The 18,512-nt window shown below is 39.5% G+C and overlaps 1 protein-coding gene across 2 annotated transcripts; it reads left to right on the plus strand.

The window, feature by feature from the left end:
* Positions 1 to 539: 539 nt before the first annotated feature.
* LOC129769715 (probable E3 ubiquitin-protein ligase HERC4) lies at positions 540 to 11,748 on the plus strand. 2 transcript variants are annotated; one of them, XM_055772147.1, is made up of 9 exons: positions 540 to 728; positions 1,000 to 1,117; positions 1,186 to 1,372; positions 1,595 to 1,988; positions 2,051 to 2,465; positions 8,870 to 10,497; positions 10,555 to 10,780; positions 10,837 to 10,950; positions 11,021 to 11,748. In XM_055772147.1, the coding sequence occupies exons 2-9, from the start codon at positions 1,049 to 1,051 to the stop codon at positions 11,171 to 11,173; spliced, it is 3,186 nt and encodes a 1,061-aa protein (XP_055628122.1). In that variant the 5' UTR covers positions 540 to 728; positions 1,000 to 1,048; the 3' UTR covers positions 11,174 to 11,748. The 2 variants fall into 2 exon arrangements, with proteins under 2 accessions (XP_055628122.1, XP_055628123.1); XM_055772148.1 differs by having other exon boundaries at positions 1,186 to 1,357.
* Positions 11,749 to 18,512: the final 6,764 nt, after the last annotated feature.

Consider the following 18,512-nt stretch of genomic DNA (forward strand, 5'->3'; position numbering starts at 1 on the left):
GAGCCCTGCCGTTTCCACAGCTTCGTCTAGGATTTTTTTCACTTGAGCGACAGTCAAAGTGTTGAACGTGCTAGAGAGACTCCTTAAGATAATCCGGAACATGAAAATTTCTTCCAGCTTCACGTCACGCTGCCGAGGCTACCAAACAGTTCCTCAGTTCCAACAGCGAGAATATTATCGGCCATACCCTCTTCTTTCGTATGATGCTTGTCACAGTCCCACTTCGAAAGTGTTTGTGCAGTGATCATCAAGTAATCCGCGCTATTAAAATTAAAAGAAATAACATATGCTGATAGCTGGGAGAACACAGTCTTAATTTTTCTTTTGATATATGATGTAATTTTCATTTGACATTCTCTTCACAAAATTTTGGTAACACGCACTGAAAACGTTTATAGTATTCCATCTTTTCAGTTTCAAAATATGTACTTCGTTGCTCCCATTACCAATATTTTGCTCAGGTGTAGACAGTCCCCCGATGACATTTTCACAGAATGACGTCATCTGTTATTATTTATTGTGAGCCTCGTTTAAAACCTAGCAACACTGCTCAGATGGAGATAGCTCAAGTTATTTATTTTGTGTTTTTCATTGAATCAAGCAGTTTCATTCGCTCCGGAAATCCTTCGTTGGAAAAATAAGTTTATAGTTTAGTTGACGGGTGAAAAATCATGTGTATGGCTGTAACAAATAAACACCAAAAATAAGCGTTCAGTAAACTGTGCGAGGTATAATTTTGTTGCTTCAAAAGTCGGAAAAAGTCAAGTCTTTCTCGAGAAGATGTTTCCAGAAAAATCATCAAAAAGTTCAATATGCTACAGTTTCTCAGATTATAATCTTCCAACGATGAATATGTGTACGGTGTAAATGTTTGCTACGATAAAGTGTTTCACACTATGTTGATTGAAACAATCAAATTGCTAGCTACTTGATTATTAGGAACATTCTCGAACAGATCATTATTTGAACATAATTAATTTATTAGATATTTTTTTGTAGCTTATGGAAAGACACTGATTACGCTGTAAATAACAATAGATACTCCGAGATGGCTGTTTACTGTTGGGGAAGCACTGTCCATGGTGAACTTGGACTAGGCGGCATCGAAGAGGAACAGGTAATAAGTAGTCCTAACACTATAAACAACCAAATAACTGCTCCCATTCGACTCTTCCCTTTCTGCAGGTAATGCTTCCTCGGGAAATGGACTGGTGTCATGCTCCCACGGTCGAAAAAGCTGCCTGTGGGGGTTCACACACATTACTGTTGACGAAGGAGGGCAAGTTGTTTTCCTGTGGCAACAACGACTACGGCCAACTCGGGCATGATACGGCCAGTCTACCAAACAAAAGGCCACGTATGTCCCAGTTTAGTATGTAACACTTTTGCCACATCCGATTATTGAATGTCAGTATGGTAGCTTGGTACTAATGATTAATAACTTTTTTTTATGGTTTTGTTTTATTTCCTTAGACTAGAGTTTGTGACTCTACAATGTATGTTGTGTATGCGATATAACTGAAAACTTCGCACTAATTATGTTTTCATGCTATTCCAGCGTAAAAAGATTTAATGTTTACTATCCCTCCAACAGAATATGTCTCGTCGCTAGAAAACTATGCTATCACACAGATCTGTTGTGGCACTTCACATTCACTTGTGCTAACAAACTGGGGCCAGCTATTCAGCTGGGGATCCAATTTACTCGGCCAGCTTGGCCACGATACAGAACTGACCAATTATCCAACGCCACGGATGATTAAAACGATTGCCACCAAGCATGTGGTACAGATAGCATCAGGTCAGTTCCATTGCCTTGCGCTAACCAACAACGGAGAACTGTACTCCTGGGGTGCCAATGGATACGGTCAACTTGGGCAGGGGAAAACGAACGAGAAAATTGTGAACCCAACACTGATAAAATCGCTAGCAGGAATTCCCATCGCTTTTATTGCCTGTGGAGGTAATCACAGTTTCGCTATATCCAAGTAAGATTCACACAGGTTTTGCAAACGAGGAAAATTCTTAGGAAAACCATTTTCACTCACAGATCTGGTGCAATATTTGGATGGGGAAAGAACACCTTCGGCCAGCTGGGGCTGAATGACCTCAGTTCTCGTTGCTATCCGACCCAGTTGAAGACGCTCCGTAGCCTTAGTGTGCGTTACATTAGCTGTGGAGATGACTTCTCCGTATTCCTCACGAACGAAGGAGGTGTGTTCACGTGCGGAGCCGGAACATTCGGACAGCTTGGCCATGGGACGTGTAGCAATGAGATTCTTCCGAGGATGGTATTCGAACTGATGGGAAGCAAAATAACGCAGATAGCCTGCGGTCGACGACACACTCTTGCGTTTGTTCCTTCGCGAGGGAAAATTTATGGCTTTGGATTGGGAGGCGTTGGTCAGCTAGGGGTAGGAGTGAGCGCTAGTTACAATACACCTCAAATAGTGCGAGGTCCATGGGTAAGTAGAGCATATTGATTTGCATAACCGTTGTCAATGCTTTTAAAATAACGTGATGAATAATTCAGGAGGTACACCAAATTGAAAGGATAGAAAAATTTTTAGTCAACTTTAAAATGCTTTAATTTTATCAAACATCGTTCTGTTTGAATTCTTATGCAATATTCAACTGCAAATACGGTTTTCTAGCTTGGTAACCGGAGCTTTGGCAGCCCTATACAAACCAGCACCAAATTAAGCGCAGGCAGCATACAGCAGGGCCCGAGCTCAGGGGCTCACGTATTGTTAACTATTTGGAGTCTTATAAGTTCAACATTTGATTACGTTGGCTAGTTTTCTCTGGCAAGCGATGTTCGGATATTCATCCGGACGCTTTATTTGACGATTTGGAATTAAAATCACTGCTGCAGGATCGCACGGACAACTTCATTTTTAATTTTAGGTTATTCTTTCTATGCTCATGATTTTCTATGATGGCTACAAAATGATGGTCGCATAGGACCCCCCTGGTGGTACCACTATTGCCAACTTTACGACGTAGTTAGAAAGGTGAAGAAATATGTTTAAAAAAAATCCAGGAAAGGATTCTAATCAACGCATGGTATCCTACTTTTGTCATTTCTTTCGCCCTAAGGGTTCTTTGATATTGTCCGTTATATTTAAATGCAATATTTTGGTTTGGAGTTCTTTGGAAGTTGAGATATCTGAAGGATAAAATTTCATACGCTGAGCCGATACAGTATCAAAAATGGAAATCATTTGAATATCGAACAAAACGGTTTTATTTCATAAAATTCAACTTCAACAACCATTTTCATGGTTTATTAGCACTTTCGTGTACTGCCGTTCTACGCATAATTGTCCCACGGTTCATAGGGATTGCATAGATCATAGTACAGTTATGCGTAGAACGGCAGTATATCGAATTTAGTATCACTGAGTACGGTACCGGAAAAAGCACTCCTTAGGGTGCAAGCCCACATCACACTTCAAGCAAATATACGGCCCTGATCACGAACGTCACTTCACGCTGAAAACGAAGTGAATTGTACACAACTTTATTACGGCTGTCACCGTGTGTATACTACAATCCAGAAAAGTTCATCCGTCGTGACAACTTTGATGAACTCGGTGTTATTATGAATACCACGATACTGTGATGTCACGGAGAAAACAGGTATATTTGTCACGGTGACCGGAATAAATCGCCACAGTAAACAACTGCAACAGAAACAACCGCTTAGAAAAAGTGTAGTAGGCTAGAAATATTTGGCGCGGGAAAAACATCATGTGCCTCACATTTCTATTATAAATTTATTCTCTTGTTCTCGTTTTTCGAAATTTATTCTGAGGACAATGTAATGGGGACGAAGTCCCCATTTGGCGAGGATAAGGAATCGAGGCGGCCCATGCCGCCAAGATGACGCAATCCGAGTCCACCGCCGACCCGCCGTCGGAAGCGGCGGTGTCTCGCACGCAAACCTGGGATCCACTGATTGCCCGGTTAGTTTGAAACATAGGATACGATCCTTTAGCAATGTCCGACCGAGCTCTAGCGAGCGTCGGACGGTATACGTCTGCCCGGGGCGTTACGTTTGCCTGGGGCGATACGTTTGCCCGGTTAATTCTTGTTTTGAAATACAATACCGCGCCACAATATTTATAGCCTACTACACATTTTATAAGCGGTGGTTTCTGTTGCAGTCGTTTTCTGTGGCGATTTATTCCGGGAACCATTTGTCACCTGTGTTTTAGGTGGTGAAAGTTAGTCACGCGGAATGGAGTAAGTTTAATTTCGTATTTATTTAGCTTTTTTGCTAACATTTTGAATCTTGTCTTGTCTTGTTTAAGAAACAAACAGCAATTTGCCCGCCTGGTGGCATTTTTAGAACGAAATTCTGATGTATCCAAAGGACGTAAATTTGTTCATTTGGATTCGGTAAACGCGCTATGGGATGTAATTAAGGATTGAAAATGTAGCTCCCATAGACCCATTGAAACATGGCGAAGGTCTACTTCCGATTGTCCTGAATGAACAGAAATTTTTTGTTTCTATTTTTTGAATTAGACTAAGAGAGAGTTGCAACAACATAGAATGGCAATGATTGCAACGATCATTAAGATTGATTACGTATAATATTGATATGTTGATATTTTGAATATAAAATAATAACTGTAAAGTTTTTTCAACATTGCCGAGCTAGTTTTTGTAATTCAAACATTCACAATTGACCAGACCGGACCAGACCAGAATCAGGACGATAGCTATAACTTTTTACGCTATAGATATTTTCAAAGGTATTGTTTTGAAAACATACTTTGAATGAAAGAATATTGAAAAATTGATAATAAGTTTCAAACAAGGAAAAAATGAATCTATCTTTGCAAAGCATTCACAAGATACTGTTTTAAAATTCTTCTCTAGTTCTTTTTCCATAATTTTGATTTCTGTCTAACGAAAATCTGAACCACTTTCCGCTTTTGTCAAATTCCTTGAAACCCGTCAAATTTTTTCTATGAAGATTATGCTTCTGACAGAGGGTGCTGACCAGTTTCTGTTTAAATAATTTAATCGAATCTCATATCCCGTATATCAAATTACATGAGAATGGGAAGGATAAGAGGATTAAATTTCAGAATCCCATGTGGGAGTAGCTCAGATTATACTGATCGTGAGGTGGATAAATTCGGGTTTGTTCTGAGATATTGAAGAGATTACTATTCATCAAAATTGTAAAAACGGTTCATATAAAATGATTTTAAATATTCACTATTCGAACGAGTGAAACAGAGCTAAGTACAAGATTATGCGAGATTTCGATTATTAAACGTAATAGTCATGTTTTATCTCTAGCGTAATTTATAGAAAGAAAAAATAAAATTACATTCCCATATGTGCAACAACTACATTATTCCCAAGCAACCAATTATTCCTCCTCATCTTTGAGCCATCATTTGATTCAGCAAACTAATCATCGAGGTATAATCGCAAACTTGTCATTCTAAAACATACGATTAATACAATAGAATATTATCTCATACGCTGTATTAATTTTACCTACATAACGTTCAAACGTCCGAAAATATGCAACCAACACAACGTTCAAACTTATTATTTTTAACAACGTTCAAACACCCGACATTATGCAACCAAAATGTCTCTTATAAACGGGAATGAACTCTTTCACTTCACGGAGTTTATTCTTACACACAGCTGTCCGTGACAATGATGATTGACACAAAAAAAATAAAGTGAAGTGTGAGTGACGTGAAAGCGTACGTGGCAGTGATGTCGTGGTCAGGCCCTACGTCGTACATCGGTTGCAATACGCACACCTTCGCTGGGTACCAGTTGGATTCGTATTAATGAAATGATTTATTCCGTGCTTTTTCCGGTACCATACTCAGTGATACTAAATCTGATACTCTGCCGTTCTACGCATAACTGTACTATGTTCTATGCAATTCCTATGAACTGTGGGACAATTATGCGTAGAACGGCAGTACACGAAAGTGCTAATAAACCATGAAAATGGTTGTTGAAGTTAAATTTTATGAAATAAAACCGTTTTGTTCGATATTCAAATGATTCCCATTTTTGATAGTGTATCGGCTCAGCGTATGAAATTTCATACGTCAGATACCTCAACTTCCAAAGAACTCCAAACCAAAATATTGCGTTTCTCTCCCGTTTCGGGACAAACCTAGATGGACTAGAAAGTTTCATGCCATTTGGATCAAGTTCTTGTACACCTGGACAGTAATGGGTTAATAGTTAGCATGTACTTGGTTCGCTCTGGCTGCATAGACAATGAAGTTTTGCGTGTCCAGCAGCTACATAATTTAGTTTTTCACTTTATTAAGATTTTGAATCCGAAATTAACAAAGATTTGGGCTCACAGCATGGAAGGGAGGATGTTATTGCGAAACACTTGATTATGGAGGACAGAAATTTAAGAGGCAATAATACTCTAGATGGTTTTCGAATGGTGCTCCGCAGGAAATTTGTGCTCCACGAAGTTATAGCAAATGCTCCCACTTGAAAACCCTCCTTGAAAAAAACATTCTTTAATTAAATTTCACTGGGCATATAGTGATTTATCTTGTATACTCCGGGTTAGATGTGTAACTGCGACACGCAACCGAAATAGAGTTGTTCCCAGTTGGGTTATGCCAATGCAAATAGGATTTGTTTTATTGATTAGCTGCTCCGTCAAATGTTTTTGCTATAAAAAGTGCTCTGCCATAGAAAAAAACTCTGAAACCCCCTGCTCTAGATCACATGTTTTGACTTGGTTCACTCGGGCACTTGGGCAAGAAAGGAATAAAACAAATGAACAAATCTCACCATGTCTCAGAAAACGTAAGCATGCTGAGCCTCAATTTTAGAAAAAAAAAACACGTAAGCGTAATAGAAATGCAGGCAATGCATCCATCAACATACGAGGGGCGGTAGTTGCGGCTAAGAAGATACAAGCCGTTATGGCGGGTTTACATTGGGGAGATCTATAGCTATAGATGGATTTATTCACGTGAAAATAGGTCTAAACGGGTGAGAATAAATATGATACATTTATTCGAGGTATATATAACTTGAATAAATTCAGCATATGTAAACGCTTGTGAATTTCTCACTGGTGAGAAATCACTAAAGTTGGATGCAGTTCTGCTTCAGGTGAATAAATTCACCAAAAATATGAATATATTCATTATAGAAGTTCACGCTAGTATAAACGGTTGATGCGATTTCTATAAATCTCATCATATTTCTTCCCATGAATATATCACAAGTCTAAACCCACCCTTACGCCTGTGGTCGTCCAAAAAATTGTTATGACAAAATGTCTTTTGAGCAACGTCTGCCAAATTTCAAACAGTTTTACGAAAAAGCATCGTGGGAAATACAAACAGCATCTATTACCAAATCAACTCGTGTTTCAATAGTTCAACGGAGAAGGGTTTCTGATCCAGCTCAGTGGAAGAAGTTGTCTCATCTTGTAAGCAAAACAAGAAAAAGTTTTTTGTTACTAAAATAACAAGCGAAGCTTTTTATTTCACTGAAGCATTGCATAAGTTAATCACCAATAAAAAAGAATAATAACAAAGACAATGTGAACTAGCTGAGTATGAAAGTCATTCATGTGGTGAAATCGAAACCCAGAATACTTATGTTTAAGTATAGCTACGGCCCAGATGATCCATTCTTTAAGTTAGACTTGAGGAAGAAATTAGGAGGCCTTCAACTTTCCTAATTAAATCAAAATGGATTTTTCATTTAAATGGCGACAGCATTTTTTGTGCGAAGTACAACGACATTCAACATCTGATGACATATGTACCTCCTGTAAACCATTAGTTCTTCATTCTGGTTCTGGAATCTTAAGTTTTTCTCAACCATTTTAATAGTATTATTTTAGTAATGATTCAGACTAAAAATACATCGAACCACACTGAACTAAAAACTATATTCTTTAATTTTTATTCTGCCAAAGTGAACTGAGTGCATGCGTACCAAAAATAAAAGTCATTTTTTTCAATATTTATGTGTTATTTTACAGACATTCATAGTCTCAGTGCTTTGAAGACATCCAGCTTGTAACACATGAGCGATAAAATAATTGATTTGATTAGCCACGGTCAATTAGTGGGAGCCCAAACTTCAAATTAATATAACCTGAAGTCGCTTTTTACGCGTTTTTTTTTTTATACGTGTATTTCGGAATTTACGCGGATTTCGGAATTTGTGCATTTTTTTACGCGGATTTCGAAATTACACGAATTTAGGCGGTTTTTTACGTAGCACATATCAACCGCGTAAAAATTCAATATGCTTATTGATGTGACTTTTCACGAAACTAGTTTGAATTCTATCACTGATTAGTAGCCGAGAAATAAAAGGATATACAGATATCATGATAGCAGCATGCAAAAAAAAATCAATTGATCAATTGTTAGAAGCATTTTAAACTAATAATTCACTGTTTGTTAGATTTTCACACGGATTATGAAAATTATCCGGTTTATTTTTACGCGGTTTTCGGATCTTGGAATTTGCGCGGTTTTTGTTTACGCGACACGTATCCCCGCGTAAAAAGCGACTCCAGTGTATCTCAAAATCATGTTTTTGGCGCTTGGTTCGTTCTGGCAGAACCCCGGTCACATGGTCTTAATGTCGGATGAATTAAAGCAAATAATAATGATGTAGTAATTTAATTGAATAATTTGACAGACTTGTGAATGATTATTTATCAATTAATTTAATTTTAATTAATTGTTAGAAAACTGAAAAAAATATTGGTTGCAAATGTTCTGTCCAATATGTAACAGAATTGTTCTTGTTCTTTCCATTTTTTTCATCTTCAAGTGAATGCATAACCTAAGTACTCATTTTTCCATTGTTTCAGATTGATTATGGATCAGGTCGACTGAGCCGAACGAGTCTCGAATCATCGACACAACTCTTCGTTAGTCGGATTTTTTCCGGGGGAGATCAGTGTTTCGTTTCGCTGCTGACAGACTACACGAAAGATGATGGACCGGCCGACTACAGGCTGTACGATCCTAGTACGCAAATCTTGACGATAACTGAGGACATCAATAAAACCATTGCCACCATCCAGCCGGATGAAACCATCGATATGGATCTGATCTCGACAGTGGAAACTGTGTTCAAAAGCCTAGCATGTATCAACGGATCGTGGTTGCTACCTAACGATATGCATTTCTGTTGCACTTCCAAACACCCTGGGGTGGATGTTGGCGCGGCGGAGGAAACATTTGAGCACATCCGTAAAATTGAGCACGATACACTGAAGCAATTGATTTGGGAAGCAATTTCAGTAGATCTGCTGGGTTCACTCGTCGCTTCACCGGCCGATGTGGAAACATTGCGAGCATACGTAACGCTGCCAGTGTATCACGAATTCATTAACTCAAAGAATTATCTCAAATTACACACGCCATTCAGCCAAGCGGTCCAGAACCTAATGGATGTTCCGTTCAAAATCGTCGCCCAGTGGTGGTCGAAGCAGACGAAGGATTATTTCGAAAGAATGGTGGAAAATTTCAAGAATGTGATACTGTATATAATAAATTTTAAATTCACCAAAGTGGTTGGCTCGGAGGAAAAGCAGCCGGTTCGATATGAAGCGAACCTGGCGTCGATGCTGAACATCATGGCGATACTGTACAAAATCAATCATACTCAGCGATCACAGAAACTGCCTTACGAACAATTCCACATCAACGAGATCGACGATCTGCTCGATATCCGGATGGATTATGTCCGCTGGATAATGGATTCAGGCGGGAACTATTTCTCGCTGTGCAATTATCCGTTTATCTTCAACGCATCGTCCAAAACGTTACTGCTGCAGACTGACCAAAGCATTCAAATGACTGAGGCAATGCAAAATGCGGCTTGTGTAAATTTTTTCTCTATGTTCCAATCGGATCCACACAATGCGTCGCAATTCATCGTGCTGAATGTGACGAGGGATAATATTGTTCAGGATACGATCCGAGAGTTAGCCCAATACACGGCTAATGATTTGAAAAAACCGTTGAAAATTCGCTTCCACGGCGAGGAAGCCGAAGATGCCGGAGGTGTTCGGAAGGAATTTTTCATGCTCCTACTTAAGGACATTCTGGATCCAAAGTACGGCATGTTCAAGACGTTTGAAGAATCACGCTCCATTTGGTTCACGGAGGATTACTTCGAGAACGAAGACAGTATGTTCGCATTGATAGGAATACTCTGCGGGTTGGCTATATACAATTTCACCATAATTAATTTGCCATTTCCGCTGGTGCTCTACAAGAAACTGCTGGATGAAGAGGTGGAGCTCAGCGACCTGATGGACTTATCGCCAACGTTGGCGAGATCGATGCAGAGCATCTTGGACTACTCCGAGCCGGATCTGGAGGAAGTTTTCGATCTGACGTTCTCCACCACAAGAGACTACTTCGGCGAAATGCAGTCGATTGAGCTCAAAGCTGGAGGGGAGAAAATTCGGGTGAATCAGGATAATAAGTAAGCAGCAAACTTTTTGGATCACTTGGAGACCGTTTCAAATTAATTCATTTACAGGGACGAATTCGTCAAACTCTATATCGATTACATGTTGAACAAATCGGTGGAGAATTCATTCAAACAGTTCCGTTTTGGTTTTATGAAAGTCTGTGGAGGACGAGTTCTCAAGCTGTTCAAGGCACATGAACTGATGGCGGTTGTTATTGGGAACGAAGAGTACGACTGGATGGCACTGGAGGAACAAGCAGTTTATAAGAATGGTTACAAATCCAGTGATCAGACGGTGAGCAATGTTCAAAATGATCTCTTTTCACTCCGTAATAAATAACGTTTTGACAGATTCGATGGTTCTGGGAAGTCTTCCACGAGTTGTCTCTAGAAGAGAAGAAGAACTTCTTGCTTTTCCTAACCGGTTGCGATCGAATTCCGATACAGGGAATGAAAGCTATCAAAGTGAGTTGATTCCACCGTTTCTTTCTTTTGTTTATAAACATTTTAAAAAAATTTTTATATCGATATGCAGATATACATCCAACCAACCACTGACGACAAATTCCTCCCGGTTGCCCATACCTGTTTCAACCTATTGGATCTACCGCAGTACAAGACAAAAGAAAAGCTGAAGTACAAGTTGCTCCAAGCAATACAACAAACTCAGGGTTTTAGTTTGGTGTAATTTCTGTTGGGTATATCGGTATGCCAGATATCGGATGCTAGAAGACCACTTCAAATGACATAACATCGTCGAAGAATAAAATCGTTAGCGCGAATTTTATTACCAAACCGTGCGTGTAGAATAAATATTAGAAGAATAAAAAATCAAAGAGTTGTGATTGAACTTATGCGTCTTATGCAAACGCCAATAGCAATGGTTTGTAGATCCAAATAAACTATTGGAATGTGTAGATGCTACAATGTAGTTAGAACCCAGGTTTTTCAAATACCGGTGAAAACGGGCGTGAATTATTTTTCTTGATTTTATAAATGTAGAGATTGATTATATAATTTGAAGGCATTCCTCCCATCTATATGCTTAGCCGTTCGATATGTGTATACGTATACGTATATTAATTGGATGGCCTGTTTGGTATTACAGACATTTATATATGCCACCGCAATAGAAGTAAAGATGCCAAAACGAGTAACTCCGTCTGAGTTCACGTCACGCCACACAATGATTGTTATTTATAGTTATGGAGGAATATTGATTTGTTGATCCGCTGCATCAATATAATTCGCTTTTATATAAAACTCCGTTTCCGTTATATACCATAAAAATGTCATCCGAAATCCTTCTCTAATATGTTTGATTAATGATCACTCAGAGCACAGTCCAATGAATGATTGTTAAAATTCTGCAGAACTCCGCCTGCGAATGACGGATCTCAATAATAACATGTCCGAATAAGAACCTGAAGTTGTTGAGAAACCAGAGCAGTGGATCCAAAGCCCCAAAAAAGGAGGATGGTTATAATAACTGTTGTCCATGGTTATTATGGAAAGAGAGTAATGGATAAACCCCTAAGCCAAGGTATAACGCGACCCGTGCCGAGGGATGAATTGTAGGGGGGTCTAAACCCTGCCGTTAACGGAGCACCAGGGCACCCTCCACAATGTCGTCTGCCCTTGCTGCAATAGGCCGGTCACTGATGCAGCGGACCTTCCTTACCTCGAGACTCGCGGGACTTCTATGAATAATCCAAATGACAACAATAAAAAACTTCGGGTTCCGGCAGCTTCTCTCTATCGGAAAGAAAAATCTCCATAGAGATCGTCTCTTTGAGTGTAGAAGAGGATGAAGTACTGAGCGACGCACCTATAGATGTTCAGTCCTGCTCCTCTTCCATTCTCAACTTTCCGACTCGCTGTGAGTCGCTAGAGGATGATAGTGACGAATGCAGCGTCTCTATAAAAACTGAATCTAAAGTTGTAGATTCAGCCGATGTCCACTCTTCGTGGAAAAAGAACCTCACCAAAGATCAGGGAAGGAAGCTGAAAAACTTTGTCGCAGCTGGGATCCCTGCAAAGGAAGCTCGGCGGCAAGCAATGAGTCAGTACATCTCTGGGCCAACAAAACGCCCCCGATGATCGGAGCTACTTAGTAGCGATGAAAAACCGATTCCTAAAAAATCGAAGAAAAATCTCTGCCCCCGTAAAAGAGCGGGGCTAAATGAGCAAAAAAAAGATACTCATAATACTCTTCAAAACATCAACACTACAAAAACAACTGTTGAATCTGGAATCTCCTTCAGGTAAGCCTTGGAGCAGATCAAAGTTGGAATACTCCCGGAGGACTATCCCAACACGGACCTAACTACAGCTCAGTTAGATTTTATTCAAAATGGTCTACTCACTGCAAAAGAGCAACACAGAAACGAACCGGTAAACCCAAGTTTTTCAACTGCTCGTATAAGTCAGGTTACCTAATCCTTACTTGTAAAGACCATCAAACTTCGGAATGGTTGAAGAATATGTTTCCTAGGATAACCCTAGAAGAAAATATAAAACTGGTTGCTCTAGATGCAAAAAATATTCCGCGCCCAGAAATTCTTAATGCCTTCTTCCCACGAAGCGCAACATTCAGCGACGAGAGACTCAAGAGCCTTATAGAGATACAAAACGAAAATCTCTCCATCGATAAATTGCGTATACTAAAAAGATCCAATCCCAATGAAATCCACGTAGACTGGACTCTAACAGTCGACGAAGCATCCATGCGTCAACTCGCTAGCAAAACCTTCAAAATAAACTTCCGATTTGGCGAAACTAAGCTGAGGAAAAATTTAAGCCAAAGCAGCGCCAAACCACAACTCAGAAAAACTCCAGTGTAGGCAAAGGAGATCTGGGGCCAAGAAACGGGGAAACTCAAAGCTCCAAAAACCCAGGTAATATGAAGTCTTCAGAGACCAGTGACTCCAAACTTGTGGAACCACAAAATACTCAAAAAGTCGTCAGAAGGGTTTCTGGTAAATTAAAGTTTTCTCGTGGAGGTTCTCCGAAAAACAAGAAACTTACAAACTCAACGGCTATCGCAAAAAGGGTTGGAACTTCATCTACGTCAAGTGTAAAAGGTGAGTTTCTTCAAACCCACCATCACTCCAGATCCAAATGAACATGGACACTGGAACAAGCAAAAAACCTGACCATAATTTCAATAAAACAGATGGAATTCCGATTCTCCCAAATGCGGATGGAATGCGCATTTCTCTCGTCAAACAACATAGATATCCCTAACAAAGGAAATGAAACAACATTCATAAACGCTATCAGACAAGAAGGCTTAGACCTAACACAGTGCAGTCCGGTTACTTCAGGAAAAATTCATAACTGGCATGTGTCGGAAGAGGCGTCTTTGTCTGATCATAGACACATTATTTTTGAATGGGATGGTGGCATGACAGTGTAGAGAGAATACCGAGATCCCAAAAAAACAACTGGAATCGGTATTCCCTTGAACTCGAGTCAAAAACTCTAAACTCAAAAATAAGGTTGACTCAGCAGCTTGAATCAGCTTCAAAAGAAGTAAACGAAACGGTAATCTCTGCCTACAACAGCAATTGCCCACGTTCCTTGGTGAAATAAAAAGCTCGAACGGCTTCGCAAAACAGCGCGGAAACTGTTCAACAGAGCAAAAATTACTTCGGACTAGTCTCAATACAAAAGCGCTCTAACTGAGTACAGCATAGAACTGAGACTATCCAAACGAAAATCCTGTGTATATAACTGCGAAAGCATTGAAAGTACTCCAACCGTTGCTAGACTCAATAAGACTCTGGCAAATGACCACTCGAACGGGCTAGGTTTCCTTAAAAAGGACGACGGTTTGTTTACAAAAACTCTCTCAGAAGTACTAGACTTACTGATGAAGACTCACTTCCCGGGATCTACATCTGTCCACTCGGATACAAATCTTGGCTATAATGGCGACACAACATGCTCTCGAAGGCGCCTCACAGGACCTGAAAGGGCAAAGGATGTCGCAAACATAGTTGCTCTCTCGTCAAAAGAAACTGCTCTATGCGCGTCGTCAAAGTCTGTGATTGCAACAAAAGGTTGCTCACAAGGTGGCGTTCTATCACCTCTCCTTTGGTCACTTGTAGTTGATGACGTTCTGATAACTTTAGAGGTGAAAGGATTCGAAGTTGTGAGCTTTGCCGATGATCTAGTCATAATGATACGTGGCAAGTTCTACGACGTGATATCGAGCTGAATGCAGATGGCCTTAAACTTTACACAATCTTGGTGTATCACAGCAGGTCTGAGCATAAATCCCTCAAAAACAACAATTATTCCTTTCAAGAAACAGCATCTGCAGTCTTTACATCCTGGGGGAGAGGAAATAAAAATCAGCGCTTCAGTGAAATGTCTAGGTGTTGTCCTAGATGCGATACGAAACTGGAATGCGAACTTATAGCGAATTCGTTTTTGTTCAGTTTCAACCTCAGTGCCGCACTAACTGCTGTCAAAACGTTTTTTTATTCAGTCAGTTTCGCACTCAGTGTCGCACTGGTTCGCCCCGAAAGCTGTTAGTTTCGCACTGAGATGTTTCACGGGTTGGCACTCGGGTTCACCAATACAACTATACCGAACTGTCAAGTTCCGAGTATATTTTGGAAAATCTAAAAATAAAAACTATGAAGATGAAAAACCTCCTGCTTTTGCTTTTGTATTATTGGAATCGTAATCCAATTCGGATTCTGATTTTGAAAGTATATTCGAGCAGACGGCATTAAGCTACGTGTGCTTTCATTGGGAGGCGAAAATAATGATGGATATTCGCATGGAATAAACCTGCTTTCAAAATCAAAATTATGAATGAAAATTTACTTTAACGTATCGAATATTTATTTCATGTGATGAAATAAGAGGTTTTTTTTCGATATCACAGAAACATATTGAACGAAAACTGTGGCTAATGATGATTTTATATTATAATAGTAATTATTTGTGGAAAAACCAGGAAATGCATCGACAAATGGTTAAGTAAGTGTCAGAACTACATGTTTTAAGTAATAAAACAATATGAAGTGAAAACATTCATTCAAACTTTTATATTTTTACACTGCACTTGGCCCTGCTGATCTGATAGAGAATAATTTACCTCCCAAGCATTAATATCGCCATTAGACGTCGACACTGTACATTTATCGTCGCGAATATAAACAAATCAGACTATATAACGCACACCAACAAAACACCGCATTCGTGAAACTGAAAACGTTTTTTTTTACAGAGTCAGTTTGGCACTTTGGCTCAGTTTGGCTCTTTAATCCAAGTCCAAGTCAAATTTCAAAAACCGACCATGGACATTTTGTTTATTGGTCCAAAAAAAAATACCTGTGCAAAGTTTCAGCTCAATCGGACATGATTTAGGGGTGTTTCAAAGCGCTCAAAGTTTTGATTTTTGACGTAGGACTACGTCTTTCATTTCTATACCAGGGTGTAAAGTTTCGAAAACAAAAGCGTTACGCCGGAGACCGAGATTTTCAGAGTTAATAGCTCCTAAACAACCGAACGATACGAAGATAAAATGTCTACGCGTTATATACTCGTTACTTTTTCATCAAAAAAACTTGTTTCAATTGCCTTAAAATTGCTTTCAAAACAGGCTATTGAAATCACCAATCGGTATATAAGCGAGCGCCGCAGAATGAAAAGAGAAGTTTCGAAAACAAAAGCGTTACGCCGGAGACCAAGATTTTCAGAGTTAATAGCTCCTAAACAACCGAACGATACGAAGATAAAATGTCTACGCGTTATATACTCGTTACTTTTTCATCAAAAAACTTGTTTCAATTGCCTTAAAATTGCTTTCAAAACAGGCTATTGAAATCACCAATCGGTATATAAGCAAGCGCCGCTCGGAAATCCACTCAGTTATAATTGAACAGCGATTGGAGCTTGTTGTCGCTGTTGTGGTGAAGCTAACTTCGTTCACCATGAAAGCGCTGATGAACGGTGTCACCAAGAGCCTGTTTGTGCACCTTAGGTCAGAAGAGAATCCATCAGGAGGAGAGTGATGCCACAAAACGGTTCCGCGCGGAACTATTTTCGTTTGGTTGCCATCCTGCGTCGAGAAGATTAGGGAAATCGTTGCTGGAAAATAATCTGCCAGTTCCCCCGGGAATTGAAAGTTCTCCCGCGAATGAGTTTATTTTAATGTTTTCTATTCATATAACACTGCGACCAAATATATTTGGTTTTGTGATTTTTCAATCAAGTGCAATTAACATGTGGTTATCGACTTAGCATTAAGCACATGTGGGCTTCGACTATCGAAGCGACTATCGTTGCTGGAAATTTTTTTATTCATTTTTCGTTACTGAACGAGTTGAACGAGCTGGACGAACTGGAGGGCCTGGACGGCGAGGGATCGAGGGATTCATTACCTGGCTTGACCTGACCTGGAACGCATTCAGTTTGTTTGGAACTGTGAGGGCGCAGAAAAGCCGATCCATCAGAATGAAAAGAGAAGGCAACCAAGAGAGTGTCAACATCAGAAAACATCAGAGACATTGGAGCAGTCGCCACACATACACGCGCGGAACTATTTTCGTTTGGTTGCCAGCCAGCGTCGAGAAGATTCCGGAAAGATGTTATCGTTGCTGAAAAATAATCTGCCAGTTTCCGTGGGAATTAAAAAAAAAATTTATTCAAGCGAAATAGTTTATTTTAATGTTTTCTAACCATATAACACTGCAACCAAATATATTTGGTTTTGTTATTTTTCAATCAAGTGCAACGAACAGGTGGTTATCGAGTTAGTATTAACCACTGGTGGGCTTCGAGTAACGAGGAGAATCTGAAAAGATGCTATCGTTGCTGAAAAATAATTTGCCAGTTCCCTTGGAATTGAAAATTACATTCAAGCGAAAGAATTTTGTTTATTATGTTTTCTATCCATATAATACTGCGACCAAATACATTTGGTTTTGTGATTTTTCAATCAAGTGCGATCAACGTAAGACCATACAAGTAATGCATTATGTATTATACAACTTTCGTTTGATTGCTTCTTTTGCTGAATAGTGTGCCTTCAACGTAACGATCTCGTTTTCGAAGTCCCCCAAATATTCTCAAAATCTTCCAAGCTTCCCGCCTTGGAAGAAATTTAATTAATTAAATAATTAAAATTTAAAATTAATTAAAGGAAATTTGGAAAATCGATAATTTGTTTTTCGATGCCAAATGACTCAAAAATGCACGAAACGTCGAGATCTGGTGTCATCTCCAAACAAAATCTTTGACCGAAAGTCGACCTTTTGGGCCTGAGAGACAATGGAGATATTACAAAGAAAATAATAATTGAATTTAATGAACCGACCATGTACAATTTGTTTATTGGTCCAAAAAAATGACCTGTGCCAAATTTCAGCTCAATCGGAAATGAATTAGGGGGGAGTAAAAGAAATTTAGAAAATCGAATTTTTTTTGTCAGTGCCAAATGACTTAAAAATGCATGAAACGTCGAGACGTCGAAAAAAAAAATTTCGGCCGAAAATCGACATTTTGGACCAATAAACAAAATGTACATGGTCGGTTTTTGAAATTCGATGCTGAAATATTCTCCCTACATCCATTGCCACCCTAATGGGCATGCTCTAAAATGATAGAAAGAACATGAGGCCTTAAACCAGAAATGGTTATGTGGGTCTTCACTACAATTGTGCAGCCTAGGGTAACCTATCCCTGACTTGTATGGTGGCCAAAGACTAAGAAGACTGTAGCTACAAAAAAGCTAAGCAAACTCCAACGACAAGCATGCGTTGCAATTACTGGAGTAATGCGAAGCACACCCTCAAAGCCATTGGAGGCTATCCTCCACCTGTTACTTTTGAATCAATATGTTCAGCTAGAGGCTAGAAAAAAGCGCTCTAAAACTTAAAAGATGGAAAAAAATACTAAACGGGGACCAAACTAGTCACTTGAGCATCCTGAATCTCTTACCCTCTGGACCAGCCTCAGAGATGAGCCAGACATTGTCCCGTAGATGGGCAGCTTCGCGCCCGAAACTG

The sequence above is a fragment of the Toxorhynchites rutilus genome, chromosome 2, assembly GCF_029784135.1.
Source record: "Toxorhynchites rutilus septentrionalis strain SRP chromosome 2, ASM2978413v1, whole genome shotgun sequence".
In the NCBI taxonomy this organism is placed as follows: Eukaryota; Metazoa; Arthropoda; class Insecta; order Diptera; family Culicidae; genus Toxorhynchites; species Toxorhynchites rutilus.